Below are 27,009 nucleotides of genomic sequence, written 5' to 3' on the forward strand. Positions count from 1 at the left end.
TATATATATATAATTTTAAATAAACTAAATTTATATTAATTAAAATAAACTCATGCATTTTTATTACCCTACAAGTATTCAATCGGTTGCCCTAACCTTACATACCAGTTCTCTCCTCTTCCTCTTCTCTATCTAGCTTCAACACAGAGGAGCTCGAGTCCTCTTGTTCTACATGCACAAAGGCACGACACCTTTCTTCCTCCAACCTTCAGCCTTCGGTCCAAGCTGCCTACGTTTTCTTCCAGCATGCGAGCAACGACTAAACTAAACCCACCTACCGCTTCTCCTTAAGTCGGCTAAAAGTTGACACCACCTGCATTCTTCTTCTTCCTCTTCCTCTGCGAGCACACAACATCGACATCTCCTCTTCGATCGCAGCTCGGTCCAAGCAAGTCTACAGCACGACGCTTCACAGAAGTCGTAACTTCTTCCTTCTATGCGGCTTGCTTTCCTCTTCCTCGCTCGTTATGTTTCGATTCGATCGAATGAGGGTTGAGACTGTTATGTTGTAACTAAAGGGATGCGTCAGTTTATTATTATTATTATTATTGTTATTACTATAACTAGATAATTTTTGTTAATACAATCTTCTATTCTTATAAAAATTCTTCTCAAATTTTGAAAATAATCATGAAAGTGAATATATCTCAATTGAAAAGTTGCGGATAACTTTCTTACATCTCAGAGCCCTCCCATGTAGCATCTTTTTCTCATCCATGCGTCCATAAAATCTTCACAAAAGGGATCTCTCTGTTCCGCAGTTTCTTCATATTATAATCTAAAATCCTTTCATGCTCCTCAATATAAGTCGAATCAAGTTGAATATCAACCGAGTCCGCTATCACCCTACTAGCTTCATCTGCAATATACATTTTTGAGTGAAGAAAAGTGGAAAACATTATGCACTACACTCCCTACATATGATCTAGTAAAGCCAATTTATAAGCCACAATCTCAAAAGGACTGACAAATTTGGGACTAAATTTTTCTGTCTTCCCAAATCATTGCACACCTTTCAATGGACTGACCTTAACAAAAACAAACTCTCAAATTCAAATTCAATAGGTTTGTGCTTATCATCATAGTATTACCTTTGCCCATTCTGCTGTTCTGATTCTATCTCTGGTCAATCTAATCTTCTCAGTGACATCATCAACTAAATCAGCTCCAATGATCTTTCAATTGTTTCAGCCCAACATAGAGGTGTTCTGCACTTCCTTCCATACAGGGCTTCATATGGACTCATCCCAATCCTAACTTGATAATTGTTATTATACACAAACTCTCTTAAAGGTACATGTGATTCCCAACCTCCACCAAAGTCAAGTACACATAACCTTAGTAGATTCTCTAAGGTTGGAATAGTTCTCTCTGAATGACCATCTGTCTGAGGATGAAATGTTGTACTGAAGTCAGTCGAGTGCCCAAAGCTTCCTGAACCTTTTTCCATTATCCGGAAATAAACTTGTCATCTCTGTCAGAAATAATAGACTTCGGCACTCCATGCAAGCTCACAATCTGACCCACATATAATTTGGCTAGTTTCTCAACAGGATTTGTCTGCCTAATTAGAAAGAAATGGACATATTTGGTAAGTTTATCGATAATTACCCAAATAACATCATGATTATGATGTGATCTAGGCAAACCAATTACAAAAACCATCGCAATCTCCTCCTATTTCTACTCTGGAATCGATAAAGGCTACAACTAACCTACAAAACGGTGATGATCTGCCTTCATTAGGCGCCAAGGACACTTGAGCACAAATTTTGTCACATTTATCTTCAATCCTGACAACCAAAATGCTTCTTTGAGATCCTGATACATTTTATTGCTCGGATGAATAATATATCCAGATAAATGTGTTTCCTCCAGAATTTCTTTCCTCGTGTCATCAACATCTGGAACATAAACACTTTCTTTATACATTAATAAACCATCCTGATCCAGCTCATACTTCTCTAAACTGCATGTCTTAATCTACTCAAGAACTTTCTGAATAATGTTGTCTCTGGCTAAAGAATCTTCAATTCTACCCTATAAAGTTGATTGTATTGTCAACTGATATAGTTGAACTATGTTCTCATCACCAGAAAAAACTCTAGTCAGCTTCAACTTCTCTAGATCTCTAACTAACCGCCCCTGCTGAGTAAATAAATAATTCAAATTACCAGAAGCTTTTCTACTCAGCGCATCAACAACATTTGTTTTCCCTGGATGATATTGAATATATAAATTATAATTTTTAATAAATTTAAGTTATCTTCTCAGCCTCAGGTTCAACTCTTTTCGAGTGAAAATATATTTCAAACTCTGGTGGTCAATAAAAACTTCGCATCTAACTCCATACAGAAAATGCCTGTAGAGCTTGAGTGCAAAACAATAACAACAAGCTCCAAGTCATTTGTAGGATAGTTCCTTTCATGATTCTACAATTGTTGTGATGCATAAACAATGACCCTACCATGCTGCAACAATATACAACCCAAACGCATCGCTGAAAATCTAAAATCCATCAGAGAACCTAAAGGAAAGACTAAACTGCAACAGACATTAAGCAAGCCTTTAGCTTTTGAAAAGCCTCCTCACAACGATCTGACAAATCAAACTTTACTGTCTTTTGAGTCAACCCTGACAACGACTGTGAAAACCTCTCAACAAATCTCCTATAATAACTAGCCAGACCTAGAAAACTCCTGACCTCAGTAACAGTAGTAGGTCTTGACCAATCTGCAATCGCCTTGACCGTGTTCTGATCAACAGATATACCGTCTCCGCTGATAATGTGTCAAAAAAAGCCACACTTTTTATGCCAAAATTCACATTTAGAAAATTTGGCATAAAGTGTATACTCCTTCAAAACTTATAGCACAGCATGTAAATGATCTGGATGATTGACTTCTCCCTTGAATACACAAAAATATGATTTATAGAAAAGATCACAAAAGTGTCCAAAAACCGCCTAAAGACCCTGTTCATCAGGTCCATGAAAAATGATAAGCTGGAGTATTTGTCAGTCCAAACGACATTACCACGAATTCATAGTGCTCGCATCTAGTCCTGAAAGCGATCTTCACTGTGTTTTCTTCCATAATCCTCAACTAATGATAGTTTGACCTCATATCAATCTTTGAAAATACGGAATCCCCTTCCAACTGCTCAAACAAGTCCTCAATCCTTGGCAGTGGATACTTATTTTAACTATGAGTTTATTCGACTCCCTATAATCAATGCACATCTTAAAGCTCCCATCCTTCTTCACAAATAATATTGGAGCTCCCCAATATGAGGTGCTAGGTCTGATAAACTCTTTATCAAGTAACTCCAGCAATTGGCTCTTCAGCTCCTGCAACCCCTAACTGTCATTCTATAAGGTGCTTTGGATAGAGGCTCAGAACCTGGCAAGAGCTCAATACTGAAATCAATCTCTCGCATTGATGGTAGCCCTATTAAATCATCTAGAAACACCTCTGGATATTCTCTTACCATCGTATATAACTCAAAGACTTCACTTCCTTAGAAGTATATATCAAGTGAGCAAGAAAACCGCGACTTCCATGATTCAACAATTTACAAGATTTAATACAGGTTATTATCGTAGATGTCAGTCCTTTGTCACCAAAAAACCTAACTTCCGCTTCCCCAGGTACACTTATTGTGACGATCTTCTTATTTCAATCAGTAGTGACAAGGTTTTCAGACAATCAATCCATGCTTAAAATCACATCAATTTTCACCAAGGGCTACACATTAAGTTAGGAATTAAAACTTTCTGTCAATCATAAGCTTCACCTCACATGATTTATTAACTTCCAAAAAAGCATCAGTTGACATTCTAATACATAGTTTCATAGACATTGAAATAACATTCAATCACATCACTTTAGCTAGTTTATCAGCTATAAATGAGTGTGAAACTCCCGAATCAAATAATACTCTTATCGATCAACTCGAAGATATATGATACTTATCATTAAAATCATCGCATTAAATATTTTGATTTATCTTATTAATATATCTAAACTCTTACTTATTTTATGTATGATATGACATGAATCCTAAGATGCTTTAAGTATACTTGTTAAAATTGTTAAGGGGGCACAAACATGTGATGATGTCAGGGGAGTCCTTAGCTTCCTGCTATGATAATGCATATACTTTGGGATGAACATTTTGTTGAGTCTGACACTAACCTTGAAGATTTTGCTATTGTCGGTCTACCATGACTCCTCTGAGGTGGCGCAACACTGCCCCTGGAATCTGCTGGAGCTCTCTGATCCAATTGGGGCAATTCTTCGCCATATGTCTTGGCCGGTGACACCAAAAGTGAGTATTTGATCCAAATATACACTCACCCTTGTGAGACCTTCCGCACTTATATACTTCTTCACTTCAAACTGAGTGGCAACACTGTAGATCCAACCTTCTTAGCGCTTGTAATACTTGACTCTCCTTTTGAATTTCTTCTCTTCTGAATGTCCCTCATCTGAGTAGATTCCAAATTCAGCTCAATCCTCCTAGCTCTCTCCACCAGAACTGAGTAATCATCGATTTCAAATAGAACCAATGGCTGTCTAACCACATCCCTGAACCCAGACAAAAATCAGTGACACTTGCATTAGGAATCAGCTAAGGTGCACACCGCAAGAGCATGGTGAATTCAACTTCGTACTGTATAATCGAGCGATCACCCTATACCAACCTGATAAAAATGTCCTGCCTTTGCGTCCTAGCAGACAGTGGTACGAACCAGTCTCTAAATATGCTCACGAATTCGTCACACTAATGCATGTGATTGGCTCTACCTCAAATTTCTTCTACAGTTTTCTACGCCACCATTTCTTCGTTTCTCCCTCTAATGCAAAAGTAACCAATGTAACCATCCTCTCTGGAGAACAAGACAATCCATCTAGAATCTTCTCCACTCTCAGAAGCCAATTTTCAACATCTACCGGATCTCCTCCACTGGAAAAAAGAGGTGGTCTCATATCCTAAAATAATTTCAGGTATTTATCCATTTGACTTTCTCCTTTGGAACCCGCTAATTCTGAGAGTTCTTAATCAGTTGCATTTCTACAGTCATCATCTCAATAAATGCATCAGTATTGACAGATATCTGCAGGGGTGCATTAACTCCTACAAGATCATCTCTAGCTTCATCCCCCATATTTTTCATATTTCTGAAATAGCATAAAAAAGATTATGATTAGCCACAATTTAATCTTTCATTAATATCACTTATAAACTAAATTAATCTCCAAATGGCTCTTTTAGATCATCATCAAACCTAATCGCTCTGTTACCATATTTATCACGACCTGGTTGGGTGATTACAATTAACTAAGGCAAGAGCAGCAGTCGAATGACATTAACATCTAACTATCTGCATTTTAAGAACTTACAATACATATAAAAGAGCCACAAATCCATAAGTGCATTAAAATTTAAAGCATCCTGAAAGAATAAAATCCAAAAATAACACTTCAATCCAGTATTGAACAGTGAATCAAAAACCGACAGAAACAATAAAGAAAACTATCATAAAGAAAATACGTAGCAGGAGTGGTTCTTCTCTGGTAAACAAAGTCTCTCCTATCAAACATAACAACCTAAAATTTTTCTTCTTCTAAAAGAAAATATTAATTTGCAATTATAAGTATAACTTAGTGAGTTATTATAATCTAATATGCATTAAATTCTTATGATATGCTCTGCATGAATGACCAAAAGAGAAATGCAATTATTTTTTTTAAAAACTTCAAATTTACCCCCTTTCCATTTCACTTAAATTATTTATCATTTTTTTTACATTTTTAAAAGTCATAACAGGATTATCTTCATACCTGAAAGTAACCTCAAAAATGTGCATTAAGGCACCCCCAAAATGTGTTCAAAGACACCTTAAATAATGTACCCGAAAACACCCTCAAATTGCACCCGAATGCGCACATTTACCATTTTTTTAACGTGCAAGAGTACATTGCATCCCTTGACAGTACCATCTGGGTATAATCCTGTATAAATTAATATTTTATTTTCATTTCATTTCATTTAAATTATATCCTTTAAAAACATTAAGCATTCTTAAGCTACAATATGCATACAATCATAAAATAATTTTCTAAGGCATTAAAGGAATTCTTTATTTAATAAAATTTAAATTTAATATATAAAAGAAAATAATTACTCACCTTAGCCTTAAGAGACCTCTTAAATACTTGAACCATTCATTCACTTCTTTGGATAACCACATATATTAACTGATTGTGGCATCATTTGTTAAAAATTGTATTCTTAAAAGAAATACTTAATGTATCTAATGACAGACAATTAAAATAAACACACAAGTAATTAACAATTTGTTACCTTAAAAGTTTGTATTCTTAAAAGAAATACTTAATGTATCTAATGAAAGACAATTAAAATAAACACACAAGTAATTAACAATTTGTTACCTTAAAAGTTTGATTAGCATCCTTGCACAAAATTCCCCTTTTCTTTTACAGCTTTAATTGATTCAGCCTCCAACCTTCTACTTTAATATCTAATTAATTGAAATGTGTCATGAGCATTAATAAATAAACTAATAATTTTAATATAAGCAAATTTACATCATAAAACATTAAACACTCGGAAGATTTGGTTCGTACCAATCGCACATAAAGCCCAATTTCACGCATGAGTCAACTCACTTTCTCATATACATCAAATACATCCACGTACAATATGTGGTTTAAATTCATAACTCATAAGTATTTCCATTAAATTATATATATATATATATATATATATTTATATAGCCTAAAATAAACTTGTACGTTTTTTTTTTTACCTTACAAGTATTCGGTCGACTGGCCTAGCCTTACGCAGAAGTTCTCTTCTCCTCTTCCTCTTCTCGGTCTAGCTTCGACAAAGAGGAGCTCGAGTCCTCTTCTTCTACACGCACGAGGACACGACACCTTTCTTCCTCCCCCCTTCATCCTTCAATTCTAGTTGTCGGCGTCTTCTTCCAGCATGCGAGCAAAGCACGGAAGTCGACTCACCTACATCTTCTCCTTAGCTCAGCTCGATGCAAGCAACAACGCATTCTTCTTCTTCCTCCTCTTCCTATGCAGAAGCACACAGTGTCGACGTCTCCTCTTTGATCGCGACTCGGTCCAAGTAAGTTTTCGATACCGCTCGACAACTTTCCTTCTCCTTCTTTCATTTGATTTCTCCTCCTTCCATGGCTAGTGCACGACGCTGCACAATAGCCATAACTTCTTCCTTCTCCTATGCGGCTTCCTTTCCTCTTCCTCGCTCGATATGTTTCGATTTGATCGAATTAGGGTTGACTATTATGTTATAACTAAAGGGATTGCGTAAGTTTATTATGATAATGATTATTATTACTATTATTATAACTACTCAATTTCTGTTATTACAATTTTTTTGGTGGTGCAATCTGCAACAAAAGAATATCATTAAAGAATACGTGACACTTTACTACTAACACAAGATAAAATTATCATAGATATGCACCTAAGAAGATATAAACTCTTTGTTAGCTTAGGTCAAGCTTAAATTTATCATCATTCACAAATTATTATAGAGAGCTGATGAATTACTATTTTAAGCTTTAACAGGAGATTTCACACAAACAAATTTAGGGTTTGTTTGGGGCAGCTGTAGCATATCCCTATAAGCAGTTCTCTAGCTGTTTGGTTTGTGTGTTTAGAAAACAGTTGATTTGCAGTTGTTTTTGGATAAATGATCATTCTGCCCCTGGTCTGGATAAGCTGTATAACTATTTGGTTTGTGAGTTTAGAATAAATCTTCAAAAACTATTCAATAATTTTTAGTAGATCTAAATTCTCAAAAGCCTTAGAAGCATTCCACTATCAAAAAATATAAATTCCTCACTTCAGAAACATGCCTTTAGAAAATATCATATGATTTTTAAAATACTTTTAAGAGTTAATAACTTAATATTACCTATTAATGATATGATTATTAAATATATTTAAGTTTAATTTATTTCTTATTCATACTTATAATTAAATACTTATCCAACTAATTAATCATTAATAATAAATCTCTTAAACATTATATTAAATAATTTAATATTCATTAATTAATGTTGTAAATTGGTTATTTACCAAAGTAATTCATAAGCATTCGAATGTTTTTAAAATAATTAAATTTAATATGTAATTTATTTTTCTTATTAATTAATAATTATATAATTATATATTTATAACTAATTTGATAACATATTAATTATAAATCAATCAAATTAAAAAAATTCTTTTGTCCCCTTCCCTTCTCCTACCCGAAGACCTTTCCCTTCTCCTACTCGACACGTTACGCTTCCCCCTCTCCGCGCAGGCTTCACCTATGGCATCTCGGTTCCAGCGGCACTCATGCTCTGAATCGGGGATAGATGACCACAATGGAGCGCCTTTGTTGAAATCTTCAATAGGAAGAGGCAGATCGAGCGCCAGCTCCATCAGTAGGAATCATACGATGAATCCTTATTCGCTTGCTTTCACCTCGAATCCTCCTCCGAACTCCTTCATGGATCCACTTCGAAGTTATTTAGACAAAACCAAAGACCCCAACGCCTCCCCTTGGCAGATTCTTCGTCAAACTCATTTCCTCAAATGTCCCTTCCGACAAAGGCCTTGGCTCCGCAGGTCGACGAGGTTGGGGGTTAAACGGAGTAGGAGGTCCAAGCGCGTGAGAGAGGCAAAAGCACTAGAGGATATGCGAAGAAAGGCAATCTCGTCAGATGAGAAAAGAAACGCGGGACAGCAAGGCCCAATTCGCGTCACGTGTTTAATTATACGGCCAAACACAGTTTTCAAAAACACCTCCTGAAGCTTCTTACAAAAGCTTTGGTAGCGGTTTCAAAACGTCACCGCAGCTGATAAGCTGCCTTGAGCGCACCCTTAGATTTCAACTTTTTTTTATTCTTCATATGTTAAAATGGTTTGTATTAAACTTTGGAATATTTTTTTATGATGGTATCCCCTCCAATTAAGATTTTTTTTTAATTTCATTATCAGCACTGTTAGTTCGCTCGCAAAGGATCAGGTTTACAAATTTGCATCACTTAATACTATTAAAGCAACCAGCGGTGATATATGGCTTCTAAGGAAATCAGCTCCCATTTTCTTTCTCTTTTCAACCCACGAATGCTTAGAAAGGCTCGTGGACTGAAGTTCATGGAGGTCTAGGCTGGGGCCTTCAGTGAAATCACCCGATTGGTCGGCTCCCAAATTTTCGGGGATATCACCAAACCGCTTCTCATTGGGGGCACATGCATTGTTGCTCATTTCACGACACCCCCAAACATACGATTCAACTTCTCCTCCAACTCAGGATCTATTCCATTATATTTAATTTTTTTCATAGCAGGCGCCACCTACAAACTCATATAAAAAGTATAATTTAAAAAAAAATTACAAATTAACCAAAATAGAAGACATTTCAGAAATGTTCACCGCAAGTCTCTTTGTCCACTACTCTCGGAAGCATCGATCGTTCGTTTCACCAAATCCCACCCCAGGCCCGTTGATCCTCGCTTCAATTTCTTTCAGATTTTTCAATCCTTCTTGAGCTAATCTCACTTGTTTTTTAACTACATCCTATCGTACTTTTTATCTATACTTTCCTTGAATTTTCTAATAATATTTTGTCACACTTTCTTATTGAAATAGATTGTCGACCTATTTCCCAAATCGACCTCCTTAAGTCAAAGATCGTAAAATATTAATTTTATCTCTTTATCCCACATTGCAAAATGAACCAGCCTCTTTTTTTTAACCATTGTATTACTAACATTAGAAAAAGTAAACACATAAATAGGAAAACCACGACATCGCATATCAAAGAAAAATCAAAATGTCACAATATCATCACCATGACCTTCACACCAAGACCTCCACATCCACACCAGCACATCCACACACCACACTACCACCTCCACACCGCAAACCACACCTCCACAAAACACATCACTACCTCCACATCATACACCACCACCTCCTCATCACACAACCACCCTACACCACCACCTCCACACCACACACAACCCTCCCACACACCACCACCTCCACACCACACTAAACACATCCACATAGAACCACCTCCACACCACACAACCACCCTCCACACCACACAACTCTCCCACACTACACCTCCACACCACACCAAACACATCCATACACCACCACCTTCACACCACACAACCACCCAACACTACCACACAATTCTACCACATCACCACCTCCATTCCACACAACCACCCAACACTACCACACCAACACCCAACACATCCACTCACCACCACCTCCACATAACACACCTAACACATCCACCTGACACCTCCAAACCACACAACCACCCAACACATCCACACACCACCACCTCCATGCTACACCAACACATCCATACGCCACCACCTCCACACCACACAACCAACTGACACCACCACACCACACAACCAACTGACACCACCACACCAACATCCAATGCATCCACACCACACGACACCAACACATCCACACACAATCACCTCCACTCGACACCTCCACACCACACAACCAACCGACACCACCACACCAACATCCAATGCATCCACAGCACACGACACATCGAACACATCCACACACAATCACCTCCACCCGACACCTCCACACACCACCATCTCCTCACCACACCAACACCATCCACAACCCACCACCTCCACACCAAATTCCTGTTATTTCAGTGATATACAAATTCAACATGAAATTCCAGTGAAATTCCCATCGAAAATAGCAATATACATCCAATTTTCCCACAGAAATTCCAATGAAATTGAAAATAACAATATACAAATCCAACATGAAATTCCTACTAAAATTCAAAACTCATGTTTCCAGCCAATATTCGATACATATACAACACCCAAAATATTGTTTTTAACAAATCCAACACCAAATTCCATCCAATTTCAAATTTCTCATTGAAATATCAAAGTTCATAAACAAATCGCACCCGAAGCATTGGTAAGAGCATAAAGCACCACAAAATCCAAAGATCACCGCAAAGCACCAATCCAAACAACATTGTGTCAAAATCATAAAACAAAACCAGTATGGATGCAACATGAAGCATCAAAACCACATAACCGAGTATAAAAAACATAAAACCACAAAAACTGAGCAAATAGAGATTTCTAAAAGAGGAAACCAACGAACATAATGCACATAGCAACACAGAGAAGAGAGCAATGAGGTGAAGAACAGAAAAGAGAGGTAGAAGAGAGAACACCTCATAGAGTCAATCATGCGCACAACCACCAAACCAAGTCGAAGCCTCACCACAATAACCAACAACCGAACAAAGTGATCTAGCAAACCAGACAAAGTGATCCACCACACATAGCACAGAGTGCACAAACCACAAAAAATCGAGCGAAATAAAAAAGGGGAGAAGGAGAAGAATGTAAGGGCTGCCGAAACAACCATTCACAACTGAAAATAGCCAACCGTAAATAATGCCTAGCCACCGGAGCCATGAAACCACGGGAGAGAGATATCTACGGCAGAAGAATCGCGTTGAGAGAGACAGATGAAACGCAAGAAGAGGGGTCGCGGAGTAATTGAACTCAGGGTCGAGACAAACGAAATGTGGGCTGGAATCGAACCCGCGGCAACGTTTTAACAATTTTTTTTTTAAAATACCACCGCGACGTGAAAACCAAATGCACAAAAACGTGTTTTCAAACAGCGTCGCGCGAATTTAGGTGCACCAAACGGACCCTTAATCACCTGTATCATAACATAGCATCATATGTATCATAAAAGAAGTAAACATGCATTCATACATTCAATTGCATGTATCCATTTACAATATGCAGGAAATTCAAAATGCATATATGTCAAACTAAAAATCATATGAAAACCTATCGAATATTATTTTTTCTATATTAGCACATAATTATTTCACCTGACTTGATAGAGCAGCCCTACGACGAATGCCCACACGCTTGTCTCAAGCTCGATGCCTCATATAGACAACCCGGAGCTTATAGACAACACAGGATTTCATAAAATGCATTAACCCAAAAATATATTTTAACTGCCAAAACATACCTCAAAAGGGCTTTTTCGACATAAATTCACATTTCCTCCTTCCTATCACCTCAAATCTTACATCTCATTGATTTCGTGCTAAAATAGTTTTATAAGCTCGCAAAATTAATTATGACAATTCTGACACAAAATCGGCGCCTTCAACAGCTGTCGAAAATGAGAAGCACCAAAAACGAGGCAAATGTCAAAATGGAAAGGTGAGAAAGAAAATGAAAGTCTCAAATGACGTGAGGGCGATTCACACTTACAAAAATCGGCCCGGAGGCTTGGATCGTGCTATACGGCTCCCAACTGACCACTCGCCCCTTGCTGTTCGCGACCTAGGAGCAGTACTGGATCACGGGAGCTCCCTTGGTGCGAGAAACCGAGACTAGGGAGATGGCATTGGGACACAACACTTAAGAAAATCCTAAGAAATTCCTACTCGTTTGATCTCATCCAACCGACGCATGCTCGAGTAAGTGCATGAGTCAGTGGCTACAATGCACATGTGAAAGATTACAGAAACATTAGAGTAATAATGAAGATAATTATAGTAATAACTTCAAAATTAAATATCTCCCAAACAGTTCATAATTTAGATAAAATATTTTATATCGAATTGATCGATTTCATGCATAGAAGTTTATAAAATTGCTTCAAAAAAAATCTGACGTGTGCAAAATTTGAGATATTTTACCAATTTGTTGAATTTTACCTGTTTCTTGAAATTTGAGTGTTACAGCTCTCCCCTCCTTATAAATTTTGTCCTCGAAAATTTCTGACTTTACATGAAGAGGGGGATAATTTCGAAGCATTTTTTTTGTTTTCCAAGTAGCTTCCTTTTTAGATCTATGTTTCCACTTTATATTCACAAAAGGAATATGTTTGTTTTTTAGCTTTTTAACATCAGTTTCTAAAATTTTTTCAGGCTCTTCAATATATATTAGATTATTCTGTATTTCAATATCTTCGTGTGAAATTATCTGCTCTGAATTTGAAACACATTTCTTTAACATTGAAATGTGAAAACATCGTGTGTATCTAACATATCTGCAGGTAACGTTAGTTGGTAGGTGACTAGACCGATCCTTTCTAAAATTTTAGGAGAACAAATTTACCTAAGACTAAGCTTGCTTCCTTGACCAAATCTAGTTGTACCTTTCATGAGCATTACTTTTAAAAAATTAAAAAATCTTCAACATCAAATTCAATTGCTTTGTGTTTTAAGCCGCCTGAGCAGTTTTCAATCAGTCTCTAATTAATCTGATTTTTTCAGTAGCTTCATCAACTAACTTGAGAGCGAACATTATACATACATTACCCCACTTCGACCCAACTGAGTAGAGTTCTGCACTTTCTGCCATACAATACTTCATAAGAAGTCATTTTGATACTAGACTGATGGTTATTCTTGTAGGCAATATCGATCATTAGAATGTGATCTTCCCAACTGCCTCCAAAGTGGAGAACACGAAGCCTTAACAGATCTTTCAACACCTGAATTGTCTTTTCTGAATGACAGTCGGTTTGTAGATGAAAGCAGTGGTTAATTGTGTACTCAAACCTTGTTGAATGCCTTTCCACAACCTAGATGTGATTATTTCTTCTCTGTCATAACTAATAACTTATGGAATGTCGTGCAAGCTGATAATTTCTTTGACATACAATCTGACCAAATTTCTACTGAATTTGTTGGTCTGTAGGCAAAAAGTGAACTGACTTAGTTAACTTGCCAATGATGACAAAATACTATTGTGAACCTTTTAGATCGAGGAAAGCCCATGACAAAATCCATAGCATTTTCTTCTCATTTTCATTCAAATATTGACAATGATTGTAGCAATTCATTGGGTCTTTGATGCTCAGACTTTACAATCTAACATGCTTGACATTAAGATACATATTCAGCAACATTCTTCTTCACACTTCACCAAAATACCAACTTTAAATCTTTATACAATTTTGAGTTGTATGAATGAATTGTATACCCTGAATGACGAGCTTCATGTAAAATTTCTTGTCTCAAATCAGAATCAGCAGGTACCAATATCTACAGGTTATTTCGGATAATGTCATCTTCATTAAGTCATATCAATCATCATTTCTGATTGACATTGCATTAGGAGTTTTTGATATTCACTATTATCCTCACGAGCTTGTCTTAATTCTATCCATCATAGTAGGTTGCACTGTCAACTGATGTAAATACACCATGTCGCGGCAAAAGATATTTGTTCTTAATCGTCATATTTTCCAACTCTCTACAATCAATATATATAACTGCATGAATCCATCCTTCTTCTCGACGAACAATAATGGAGCACTCCAAGGTAAATTACTTGGTCTCATAAAACTCTTATCGATCACTTCCCACGAATAACATTTCAATTCTTGTAATTCCTTCGGAGCTATCTGTAAAGAGATTTGAATATTGCAAACGTTCCCGGATGCACATCAATACTAAGCTTCACTTCTCATTCCAGTGACAGTCTTAGCAATTCTTTAAGAAATACATCAAGAAATTCTAAAACCACTGGGATGTTCTTCAATTCCTGTACATCATTATTTAGCACTTCTAATTTTGCCAAAAATATCATTTCACTACTTCGCGGACACTTTTCAACTTTCACTGCACTAATCAGGGAAGATTGTGCATTCCAATCACATGAGACAAAATATTTTTTTATGAAGCAATTTCAGCTTCACTACCTTTTCTAGCATTCAATTGTATCAAAATAATTTACCAACCACTCAATCTCATAAATGACATCAAAAGTCTGAATTGATAAAATAATCAACTCCGTCGGCAACTTCTTATCATGAATATGAACATGCACTACACATTGAACTTTTTCAATTTGTATAAAACCCAATTTCCAAAGACATAACGACACATGGAGTAGGAGAAAAATGCCAAATATCAACAAGAAATTAGTAGCAAACTCCTCAAAAATAAAGAAAGCTGATGCATTTGAATTGAATAGAACAATGTCAAGCTAATCTTTAATTAGAAGCATACATATAACCACTTCTTAAAATCCTTTAGCTTCTTGAGAGGTAATTACAAAACTCGAGCTTTTACCAATTGCTCAATTTTGCACTCCGATGTTTCACCTTTTGTTTGCACTAAACGCTTTCCCCAAAATTTAGTTCTGCTAAACTGACAAGCTTCCAAAATTTTTTGGACAATCTCTATCCTTGGATTGTTAGTATTTTGTTGTCCTTTTCCTGTGGACAATTTATTTGAATGTATCCTAGCTGTCCACATTTGTAACATTTACTGGAACCAATTAAGCACTGTCCAAAATATTTCTTTCAACATTTTTCACAAAATGTCTTATATGATTGTGGTTGCTTCTATTGATCTTCTTATTTAAGTGTCTTGCTTTGAAAGTATTCTCTTTTGCCGAAATAATTTCGCTTGCTTGCCTAAGGTTGTCACTGCTGATTGGAAAAGTTCAATACATTTTCAATTATTCCTACTCTTTCAACAAGCACGGAGAAATCATTGATTTCAAATGGAGCTAATGCTAACTACAACTGATCTCTGAGATCGTGCAAAAAATTGTGACACTTTTCATTTTAGGTGTTGACATAGTGAGCTACATATCTGGAAAGAGAAGTGAATTTTTCCTCATATTGCATAAGTTTCTTGAACACTTGAGTTAGATTGAAAAACTTATCATGCATTGTTATTTTGGTTGAAGGAGTAATAAACCAATCTTTAAAGACTTTAACAAATTCTTCCTACTGAATTTGTGGAAGAGATGTCAGCTGAAATTTTTCTCTATGCTACGTCTGTCACCACCTTTCTGCCTCGCGTTTTAGCATGAACGTAGCTAACACTACTCTCTTATTTTCCAGACAAATCATACCGTCTAAAATTTTTCCAATCTTTAAGAGCAAATCTTCAGCAACTGTAGGATCACTAGCACTCTTGAATGCAGGTGGCTTCAAAAATATAAAATATCTTTAAGAGTCGATCCACTTCTACCCCAATTTCGAATCTGGGTTCTGTACCGGTGGAAGTTTTTTTGATAGCAGTCATTTTGTTTACCACCTATGATATTAGCTATAGAATGCCCTGTAACTCAGTAACTCCAGTCCTCATTTGTCTTATTCTAATTTTAATTTGTGTTCAAAACATTTGCAGTTCTAACTTTGTGCTCTGCACTTGGCCAACGAGATTGGCCTTCTGTACTTTCTAATTCTTCTCCAGACATGTTTATCTGTATTGACACAATTTCTTATTCACATGCAATTTACATATAATAATTTTATCGTGCACACGTGAACTTAATTTGTAAGAGTTACCCACCTCAGATTCATTAACCTATAGCTTTGTAGAAATCAATTCATATTTGATCTCATTTGTACTTCCTCAAAATCCTACAAGCTTCAATTATTTTTTTCATCCAATAACACGCTCTGATACTACTTTTTGTCACACCCCAACTAACCCCCCGATATGGTCAATCGTAGTGTGACAGAGACTGGCAATTTGATCACACCTCTCACTAGAACTCGTTCAGACTTTGTAATTAGAACTCAGTGGATGATAAATTAGTATAATTAGAATGCTGCAACATATTTGATACATTACATTTCATATATCTACTTGGAATCATGAAAATCATATCATCCAAAACATGAAACAATATAGATGTGTTAAATCCAATATAGCAAAAATATGTACCAAAAACATATGTATAAGCTTTCCAAACTATCGTACAAAAGTCGTACAATGACGCACCTAGCTACTCGCCCCAGTGCTCGTTGCCCTTACTTGGAAGGCAACAATAAAGAATGAGCAACAACAAGCTCAAAGAAATAATCAGGGCTAACATAAAATTTTATATATAAAAAAGAAACATGTATGCTCACATGAAATTATACATGCCTACACATAAATCATAACATGTTAATATAATAGAGAACATGAAAAGAGAGCAAATACATGTAATATAAAAAAAAATCAAAACTATAGTGTAACATATAAGTCATAAGCATGAAATTATAAGATAATCAAAAGAATGTTCAGAGTAAATTATCATAGGAATGTCATTTCATAAAATTCATCATAATAATTTCACTTATTTAATGCATAGAGTTCAACTATTTCCATATTTTTTCATCATGGGTCGTCTCCCTATCTCAAGAGTCATATAAACTATCGATAAAGGTTGAGTTTTCCCAAACATAACAGTTATTCATAGCCCTCAAATACCCACGGCTTTTTAACGTTCTACCACAACCTAATCCCAACGATTCCCAGAGGTTCGTCCCCGTATAAATATTAGGAGTTGGGAATATTATATCCTTGCATAGTGTACTTACAAGCATTCAAATAATAGTCTACTTATAACATTACAACAACAACAACAACAACAACAACAAAGCCTTAATCCCACTACGTGGGGTCGGCTACATGAATCATTTTTCTCCATTGCGTCCTATTTAGTGTCATATTTTCATTTAGTTCTAGTAAATTAAGATCATTTTTAATACAATAAGCCCAAGTCTTCCTAGGTCTACCTCTGCCTTTCTTAACACAAGTCGAATTTAAAACATCTACTCTCCTAATCGGATCATCTAATGGTCGACGTTTAATATGACCAAACCATCTAAGGCGACTTTCTCTAATTTTTTCTGTCACAGGAGCTAAACCAACCCTATCACGAATATATTCATTCCGCATTTTGTCTCTAAGTGTAAAACCACTCATCCACCTAATCATTCTCATCTCGGCAACACTTAACTTATTATTATGCTTCTCTTTTAAAGGCCAACATTCAGCCCCATAGAGCATTGCAGGTCTCACCACCATCTTATAAAATTTTCCTTTCAGCCTTAGCGTTACTTTTCTATCACACAAAAGGCCCGAAGCATTCCTCCACTTCAACCAACCAACTTGAATTCTACTATTAACACCCCATCTATATCACCATCGCTTTGGACAACGGACCCAAGATATCTAAATCGTTCACACCTTTTAATAATTTGATCACCCAAAGTCACACTTCTGTCACTAGAGCTATTACTACTAAAATTACATTCCATGTATTCAGTTTTAGTTCTACTTAAACGAAGGCCTTTAGACTCCAATGTAGACCTCCATAATTCAAGTTTTTCCTGGGCTTTTTCTCGCGTTTTATCCACGAGAAGAATATCATCAACAAAAAGCATACACCAAGGTACTTCCTCATCCATAACTAAAGTAAAAAGATATGGGCTTAAAGCTGATCCCTGATGTAATCCAACAGAAATAGGAAAATATTTTGTTAATCCTCCTTTAGTTTGAACACAAGTAACAGCACTAGTATGCATATCTTTAATGACTTGAATATAAGTCATATCAACACATTTCTTCTCGAGAACTCTCCAAAGGATATCTCTTGGAACCTTATCGTAAGCTTTTTCTAAATCAATAAAAATGAAATGTAGATTCTCCTTATTATCTCTGAACTTCTCCATCAAACCTCTCAATAAATGTATAGCTTCCATAGTAGACCTGCCCGGCATAAATCCAAATTGATTATGAGAAATTTTTGTGATGTGTCTTAACCTATGTTCAATTACCCTCTCCCAAAATTTTAAAGCATGACACAACAACTTAATTCCTCTATAATTTGCACACTCTTGTGCATCCCCTTTATTCTTAAAAATGGGGACCAAAGTACTCTTCCTCCACTCCTCAGGCATCTTTCTAGTTTTTAAAATAATATTAAAAAGTTTAGTAATCCAAGAAACTCCCAAATCTCCCAAATATTTCTACACTTCAATTGGGATATCATCAGATCCTACAGACTTTCCACCCTTGGTTTTCTTTAAAGCCTCCTCAACTTCTTTTTTGCTAATGCGACGGTAAAAAAGAAACGTTTTATTATTATTCACGATATTAAAATCACTAATAGTCTACTTATAACATTCATTGCAAAAATTAGATCATTCATATATCAAGCATTTATAAGATATTATATATGTCATAGGCATGAAGCACAACAAATGAATACATACAGACAATTAATTTCGTACGCTTAATCACTTGTATCATAACATAGCATATCATCATATATATCGTAAGAGAAGTAAACATGTATTTATACATTCAATTGAAGATATCCATTTAAATTATGCATGAAATTTCAAATGCATCTCTGTCAAACTAAAAATCATATGAAAACATATAGAAGATTATTTTCTTAAATTAGCACAAGATTATTCCAGCTGACCTAACGGAGCAGCCCTAAGACAAGTGTCCACACGTCGCTATGTATAGACAACCTGGGGCCTGTATACAACATAGAATTTCATAAAATTTGGTTCATAACATGCATTAACCCAAAAATGTACTTTATTTGTCAATACATACCTCAAAAGAGCTTTTCTGCTAAATTCGCCTTCCCAAAATCACCAATTTTCACATTTCCTCCAACCTATCACCTCAAATCTTGCTTCTCCTCACTGATTTCGTGCTTAAATATTTTTTAGAAGCTCGCAAAATCAATTACGACACTTATGGCACAAAATCTGCGCCTCCGACAGCTGCCGAAAACGAGAAAAGTCGAAAAACAAGGCAAATGTCAAAACGGAAGAATGAGAAAGAAAATGAAAGTTTCAAATGATGTGAGACAATGATTCACACTAATGAAAATCACCCTGAAATCCTAAATCGTGCTCTACGGTTCTCAGGTGGCCGCTCGCCCCTTGTTTTTCGTGACTTAGCTACAGTACTCAATCGCAGGAGCTCCCCTGGGGCAGGAAACCGAGACTAGGTAGTGGGCAATGGGAAGTAGCACATAAGAAATTCCTAGCCGTTCGATCTCATCCAACTGGCGCATGCTCGAGTAAGTGCGGGAGGAGTCGATGGCTATGGTGCACATGCGGGAGATTAGGCAAAAATTACATAATAATTAAGATAATTATATTTATAACTTCAAAATTAAATACCTATCAAACCGTTCATAATTTACATATAGTATTTGATATCGAATTAATTGATTTCATGCATAGAATTTTATAAAATTGCTTTAACCAAATTCTGAGATGTGTGAAATTTGAGATACTTTTCAAACTTGCCGAATTTTACATGTTTCTTGAAATTTGAGCATTACACTTATCCCCCTATCCAGTCCATCAAAAAATGCTTTTTATATTTGCTAAACAAACGACAACCTAAACATAAATGTATATCAGTTTTGATAATATATCCCGGCATCTAAACCATCACAAGATGCTAAGTACGCATATTGAAAACGGCTAACTAGATATGAAAGGAAAAGAATTTTGATATACTAATACTTCTAATAGCACATATAAAAATAAATAGATTTATTAGTTATTTAGATGTTTTAATATTGAAAAATGACTAAAAACACAAACTTGCATCGAATTGTTTCTTTTATCCATGTAGAAGGATAATAATCTAATTCTAGATTTGCATATCCATAAATTCCTCTCCAAAACTCAGGGTTGAGTGATTGTTGAACCAACATCGTTCTGATGATTCTTAAAATGGAACCGGCACTGGAATTTGGCAAGATACACACCTGCGCAGTATGCTATACAGTTCGGGTCTTGCTCTCATCCAGTCTGAAAATGTTTTTCTCTCGGTTGAACTAGCATGAAGAGCTGCTCTTTCTGTGTGGATGTAAACAGCAAAGCAAATGAGAAAGTAATATCTTTCCAAGTATTCCACAAAGAAGGATAGTGAGGCTTCCCTCTTCTTCTCGTCAGGCTGGCGAAGTATATTGTTACGATAATTGCTAATAGCTTCTCTCAAATTCTGTAGAACCAAACAAACAAAGCTTAAGATAGAAAAAAATGTCAATTTCGGAGATCCATTTTCCAAAGGTTGAAGTTGGCTGTGCAAACTAGGGCTGATAAAGTCACTTAACAGGAAAGAAGTTGTCACATAATTCAAACTTTTTGGAAGTTTCCACAAAAAATATTCAAACCTGCATGGCGTCACACTTATCAATAACTTTGTCCACTTGCCGTTTTCCCTCTACTCCACCCTACAAGGAAAGAAATCATATTCAATGGTGAATCTCTAACAGATTCTCGCTAGCGAACATGGGAAAAGTAAATGACAAGATTTCTGACCTCCAGTACACGAACTAGGCTTCTAATAACAGTGTATTCACCTCTCCGTGCAGCATCCTCAGAATTAGGCATATTATCAGTGACATCAACCCCAGTGTTGAAAATTTTTCCAATGGAATGCGTCCTTGGAATGCCTACAAGCAAAAAAATGCAAACATATATTAATGTATTACAGAGAACCACCGTCGAAGTGAGGTGCAAAAGATATAAGTGAGCTAAGCCGGCTCTTAAGTCAAGCTGATTGAACCATGAGCTCGAGCTCGAGCTCAAATTACAACTCATATATTAAAAGAGGTTGAGCTCAACTTCAAGCTTGAAAAAACTAGATTCGTTTGCTTGCAAACTAACTCTATTAGAATAAATAGGTGGACCAAAATCTGATTTCTTCCATTTTAGGTTAATCTTGAGCCTGTATGGAGGCCGCTAGTCTCACAAACTCTTCTTCTTCAAATGTCGTTGATCCCATCATTTCCTTATAAAGTGAGCTCCCGTAGTGAATTCTTAATTGTCTAATCATGTCGACGCATTCACTAAAGAGCTCCCAGCACTTCATCCCCGTTGGTCTCAATAATTCATTCTCCAACAAAATCCAACAGCAACTTTCTTGTCAGTGGTCCCACCAATGTCTTCTCCAACAAGCTCCCGCAATAACTTTCTCACCGTCAGACCCTTCCCTAGAAAGCTTCAAATTTTTATCCCTTCTTAAACAAGCTACTATCACAACTTCCTTGCTTCTTCACTGTCAAGGGTATGATAAAGCAGGGGAAAATCGAGCGCACTACTAGCTAAAAGTTTAAGATGATCAAAGCTCGAGCACAATATAGGAGCTTGAGCTAGAGATCAAGCCTACTATGAGCAAAGCGAGTAGGCTCGACTTAACTCATTTACACCAAATATGTCACAATAATCTATATTAGAAGCCCAGTGTACTGTCTCATAGGAGTGCGGTGCAAATTTTAAACTCAAGTGAGTCATAGATATCGTTGAAAGTTCATGGTATAAATGTTGCAAGTTATGCTCTCACCCGATGCTCCAATACGATTAAGGTAAACCAAAGTAGCTATCACCATCCCTGTTGTAGTTCTTCCCCTACCCATTTGACAATTAAAAATATATTCAGTATCATTTTCCACTTGAGAAATCCGATGCACCTGACATGGACAAAGAAACAATTATGCAGCCGGATTAATACTACATCAAAAAAAATGGTTCATCATTGTTATTTCTCAACATGCAAATTCAGTGTTAACCAAAAATCAATTTCATACTACAAAGAAGGCAGCTTATGATAGAGTAGAACGACCAAAGGTAAGATTGTCGGATATTTCAAACAAAGGCATGACAAGCTACTATAAATAAAAGAAGTTAAAAGCGCAACCCACTTGGCCTTATCATTGGGTGCTTTCTCTCAAATCACGATGCCTTGACTCTTGAGTTCAAAACTTAGCACATATAGGTGAGTGCATAAGCATAAAAACAAATAAAAATTGGTATTTAAAAAAAATAAGAAGTGAATCACAGCTTCAAAACTACCTGGGGATTTTCATATGCAAAAAATAAAATTTGTTCCATCTAAAATGAAAAAACAACTATCTATATATATATATATATATATATATATATATATATTTAAGACGTGATGACATAAAAGTAAATTATTGGAATGGATGACTAACCAAATCATCAAAATCTCGCTCTTTAGGGGACTTTTCATCTGTAATGGGAACCCTCTCATAATCAACAAGGTAGCCTTCCATCTGCAACTCTTGATAAACCTATCAAATAAAACAAATGGTGAATATTATGACAATCATATATAAATGACCAAAATTACAGCTGCATAAGTCAAACTATTCATACCTCCAAAGGAGTCTTAACATGATCCCGTGTCACTGGTTCCCATAGGTCCACCATCTGACCATCAGGCAGTTCATCAGTAACAAGAATTTTACTCCCATACCTGCAATTAAACATTTCAAATACAATCTATCATTTTCAAACATAAAACAATGCAATAAGAACAAAATAATATACAAAAATACCGGGCCGCTTCAATCAGGATATCTTCTTTTAAACGAAATTCCATCTGTTCAACTCTAGCTCTGTTTATTCCCTATTAGAAATGCGAAGATCGAGGGGAAAAAATTCACACATATTTAAATATAATAATATTTAGGATTGGTATGAATCAAAAGAGAATTTTTATATAAAAGGAGGAAACATTCATCCAATTCTTAAAAAGATGAAAATGTACCAAGGTGCTATGATCAAGCCGTCGTAGAGAAACTTTTTATTATTTGTTTATTTAGAACTAAAAAAATGATCAAATTACTTCATGAACTATTTGTTGTAAGGTAGCATTACTTTAAACCCAAACTATTTAGAGTATCCAATCTAATCCATTCTCTCAAACAAGATCCAAAATAGTCTCACTGTTAAAATGAGGCTGGAAATAATGGCATTATTTGAAAAATGAAATTATTGTACACCTTAATTAAGTGAAATACCCTTATTTGTCATTTCATTCATGAAATATGCATGAAATTCTCATCCAATTAAACAAAAATGCTAACTACAGGACTATTTTAGATCATATTTAACAAGGAATTAAATTGGACACTTTAAATAGTTTAAAAGTAAAATGGCGTCCCCAAATAGTGCAGAAACCATTTGGGCCATTTTCTTAGATAACTCTAATTAACAAAATAGAAAAAATCATCTATCAAAATAGTTCCCTATTCATAACATATTGAAGAGGATGTTCTTGATTACATGAGCTTAAGGGTGCATTTAGGGCAACGGTGCGGTGGCGATACAGTGTTGCACTGCACTTTTTCTATTTGACAAAACTACGTTTTGTCTGCTTTTCAAGAAGCTGCAAAATCGAACTTAACTAAGTGTGGTGACTATTAGAAAGTTTCGATCTAACTTTTTAGGGAAAAAAATTTTTAATAACCACCGCAGCTTTTTGAACAGTAGCTTCTTTCGCAAAAACTTCACAACTGTTTCTTCAAATAGCTGCAGTTACCCCAAACAGACCCTAAGAGCCCATTTAGAGCACCAGTTTTGTAGGTTTTCATTTTCAAAAAATCATTTGACACGTTTGGCTGTCGGCTTTTGCCCTCCTTTTCGTTGTCGCTCATGCGCGAAACTGAGAAAGTGGAAACGTAGAGCTGATGCATTCAGCAGCGGATGCTCCGTTTCGATTGCAAAATCCCCTCGTTGCCCCCCAAGGAAATGGCATTATTCTGCCCTATGTCCCCAATATTAGCCTCACTTCGCCTTTTGTTCCTCCTCTCATATCTTTCTCTGTCGCTACGGCTTTAGGGAAAAATCTCGATCCACTTGTTCAACTACTGTCGCCTTTCTTCTCTGTATGTATAATGCCTCCTCTTCTCACACTTTTTTATGGTTTGATTATGTTATTTTGTTACTTTGTTATATTTTTAGTTGTTTATCCTTCTACTGTCTGGTGTTTGAGATCATTGAGTGGCTTGGTGGCTTTGTTGATTTGGTGGTTTTCTTATATTTAGTAGCAGTGTTGGTTACTTTGAAAGGATTGTATGAAGGTAATCTAGAAGCAGTGTTGGTTATTTTGAGAAGAAAATCACGAGAATTTGATTTTCTAATCTTGCAAATATCTTGGTTTTTATATTAGGTTTATAATTGCATTTCTCTTTCCTCTTCTTCAAACTTAGAAAAAGATTATTTAGAGGGAATTGCGGAGCCGTGTTTGTTTTTTTTTTTTAAATATGTCTACGAGAATTTGATTTTTTGCTATTGTGACTCACATTTCATGTTTTTCATTTCCTCCTATTCAAAATTTGAAATGATTGTTTGGAGAGAATTTAGGACCAATGGTTGTTATTTTGAGTTATTATTTTTTGTGTTAGATCAGTGATTACATTTCCCTTTCCTCCTCTTCAAACTTGAAAAGAATTCTATAAAGGGAATTTAGGAGCAGTGTTGGTTATTTTGGAAATACATCAATGTTAATTTGATTTTCGGTTATTGCAAATGTCTCAGTTTTCATGTTAAATCAGTGATTACATTTCTCTTTTCTCTTCTTTAAAGTTAAAAATAATTGTATTGAAGAAATTTAGGAGTAGTTTTTGTTCTTGTCAAAATATATCCATCAGAATTTGATTTAATGTTATTGCAAATGTCTCAGTTTTCATGTTAGATCAGTAATTGCATATCATTTTCCTTCTCTTTAAACTTGAAAATGATTGTATTGAGAGAATTTACGAACAGAGTTTGTTCTTTTGATAATATATCCATGAGAATTGATTTTTTTGTTATTGTTAATGTCTCAGTTTTCATGTTAGATTAGTGATTACATTTCCTCTTGCTCTTCTCCGAACTTTGAAAGGATTGTTCAGAGAGAATTTATGTTAGAGCAATGTTAGTTATTTTAAATATATATATATGATAATTTTTTTCTGCTATTGTCAATGTCTCAGTTTTCATGTTAAATCAGTGACGACATTTCCTCTTCCTCTTCTTTAAACTTTGAAAGGATTGTATGGAGGAATTAGAGGCAATGCTTCTTTTTTTGAAAATATATAAATGAGAATTCAGTTTTTTGCTATTGCAAATGCCTAAGTTTTTATGTTAGAATAGTGATTGCATTTGACTTTCCTCGTCTTCAAACTTTAAAAGGATCCTGTGAAGAGAATTTAGGATCAGTGTTAGTTATTTTGAAATTATACACATGAGAACTTGATTTTCTGTTATTGCAAATGTCTCAATTCTTATGTTAAAACAATGATGGCATTTCCCTCAACTCTTCTTCAAACTTCAAAAGGATTGTATAGAGGAAATTTAGGAGCATTGTTTGTTCTTTTGAAAATATATATGCAAGAGAATTTGGTTCTCTGCTATTGCAAATGTCTCAATTCTAGTGTTAGATCTGAAATTGAATTTCTTGTTACACTTCTTCAAACTTTGAAAGTATTGTATGGAGGGAATTTAGAAGCAGTGTTATTTTGAAAATATATACATGAGAATTTGAATTTTGTACATTGCAAATGTCTCAGTTTTTATGTTAGAACAATATTTGCATTTCTCTTTCCTCTTCTTCAAACTTTAAAAGGATTGTTTGGAAGGAATTTAGAAATAGTGCTAGTCATTTTGAAAATATATACATAAGAATTTGATTTTTTTCTATTGCAAATGTCTTAATTTTCATTTTAGAACAGTGTTTTCATTTTTCTTTCCTCTTCTTCAAACTTTGAAAGGATTAATTGGAGAGAATTTAGGGGCAGTGCTAATTATTTTGAAAATATAATAACCAGAATTTGGTTTTCTGTTGTTGCAAATATTTCAATTCTTATGTTAGATCAGTTATGGTATTTTCATTTCCTCTTTTTCATACTTTGCTAGGATTGTCGTAAGAGAATTCAGGAGTAGTGCATGCTTGTTTGAAAATATATCAATGAGAATTTGATTTTCTGCTGTTGCAAATGTCTTGGTTTTCATGTTATATCAATAACTGCATTTTCTCGTCCTCTTATTCAAAGTTTGAAAGGATTATTTGGAGAGAGTTCATGTTAGAGCAGTGCTAGTTATTTTGAAAATATATACATAAGAATTTGATTTTCTGCAATTACAAATGCTTCAGTTTTCATGTTGGATCAGTGATAGAGAGAATTTAGAAGCACTTCAAATAGCTTTTTTTAATTGTTAAATCAAGAAGAAACAGTGTTGATCAAATGAAAATATCAAATTGTTTAGATGTTGGATCAGTATTAATGCCCATTGGGATGCTGGATTCAAATAGCTTAATTGGGATGCT

General features: G+C 35.4%; 1 protein-coding gene across 5 annotated transcripts in view; it reads right to left on the reverse strand.

The window, feature by feature from the left end:
- The window catches only part of LOC110019923 (paladin), a 113,952-nt gene that overhangs the window by 49,926 nt on the left and 37,017 nt on the right, over positions 1 to 27,009 (reverse strand). For 4 of the 5 annotated variants that reach the window (XM_020717798.1, XM_020717797.1, XM_020717796.1 and 1 more), the window contains exons 4-10: positions 23,255 to 23,325; positions 23,073 to 23,172; positions 22,889 to 22,987; positions 22,237 to 22,363; positions 21,213 to 21,346; positions 21,065 to 21,124; positions 20,657 to 20,892 (exon numbers count right to left, since the gene is read on the reverse strand). In XM_020717798.1, the coding sequence (XP_020573457.1) occupies positions 20,657 to 20,892; positions 21,065 to 21,124; positions 21,213 to 21,346; positions 22,237 to 22,363; positions 22,889 to 22,987; positions 23,073 to 23,172; positions 23,255 to 23,325 (827 nt within the window). Of the gene's footprint in view, positions 1 to 20,656; positions 20,893 to 21,064; positions 21,125 to 21,212; positions 21,347 to 22,236; positions 22,364 to 22,888; positions 22,988 to 23,072; positions 23,173 to 23,254; positions 23,326 to 27,009 lie in introns of those variants that run through there. The other variant, XM_020717800.1, reaches the window with a different exon arrangement.

This window comes from Phalaenopsis equestris, unplaced genomic scaffold (assembly GCF_001263595.1).
Source record: "Phalaenopsis equestris unplaced genomic scaffold, ASM126359v1 Scaffold000088, whole genome shotgun sequence".
In the NCBI taxonomy this organism is placed as follows: Eukaryota; Viridiplantae; Streptophyta; class Magnoliopsida; order Asparagales; family Orchidaceae; genus Phalaenopsis; species Phalaenopsis equestris.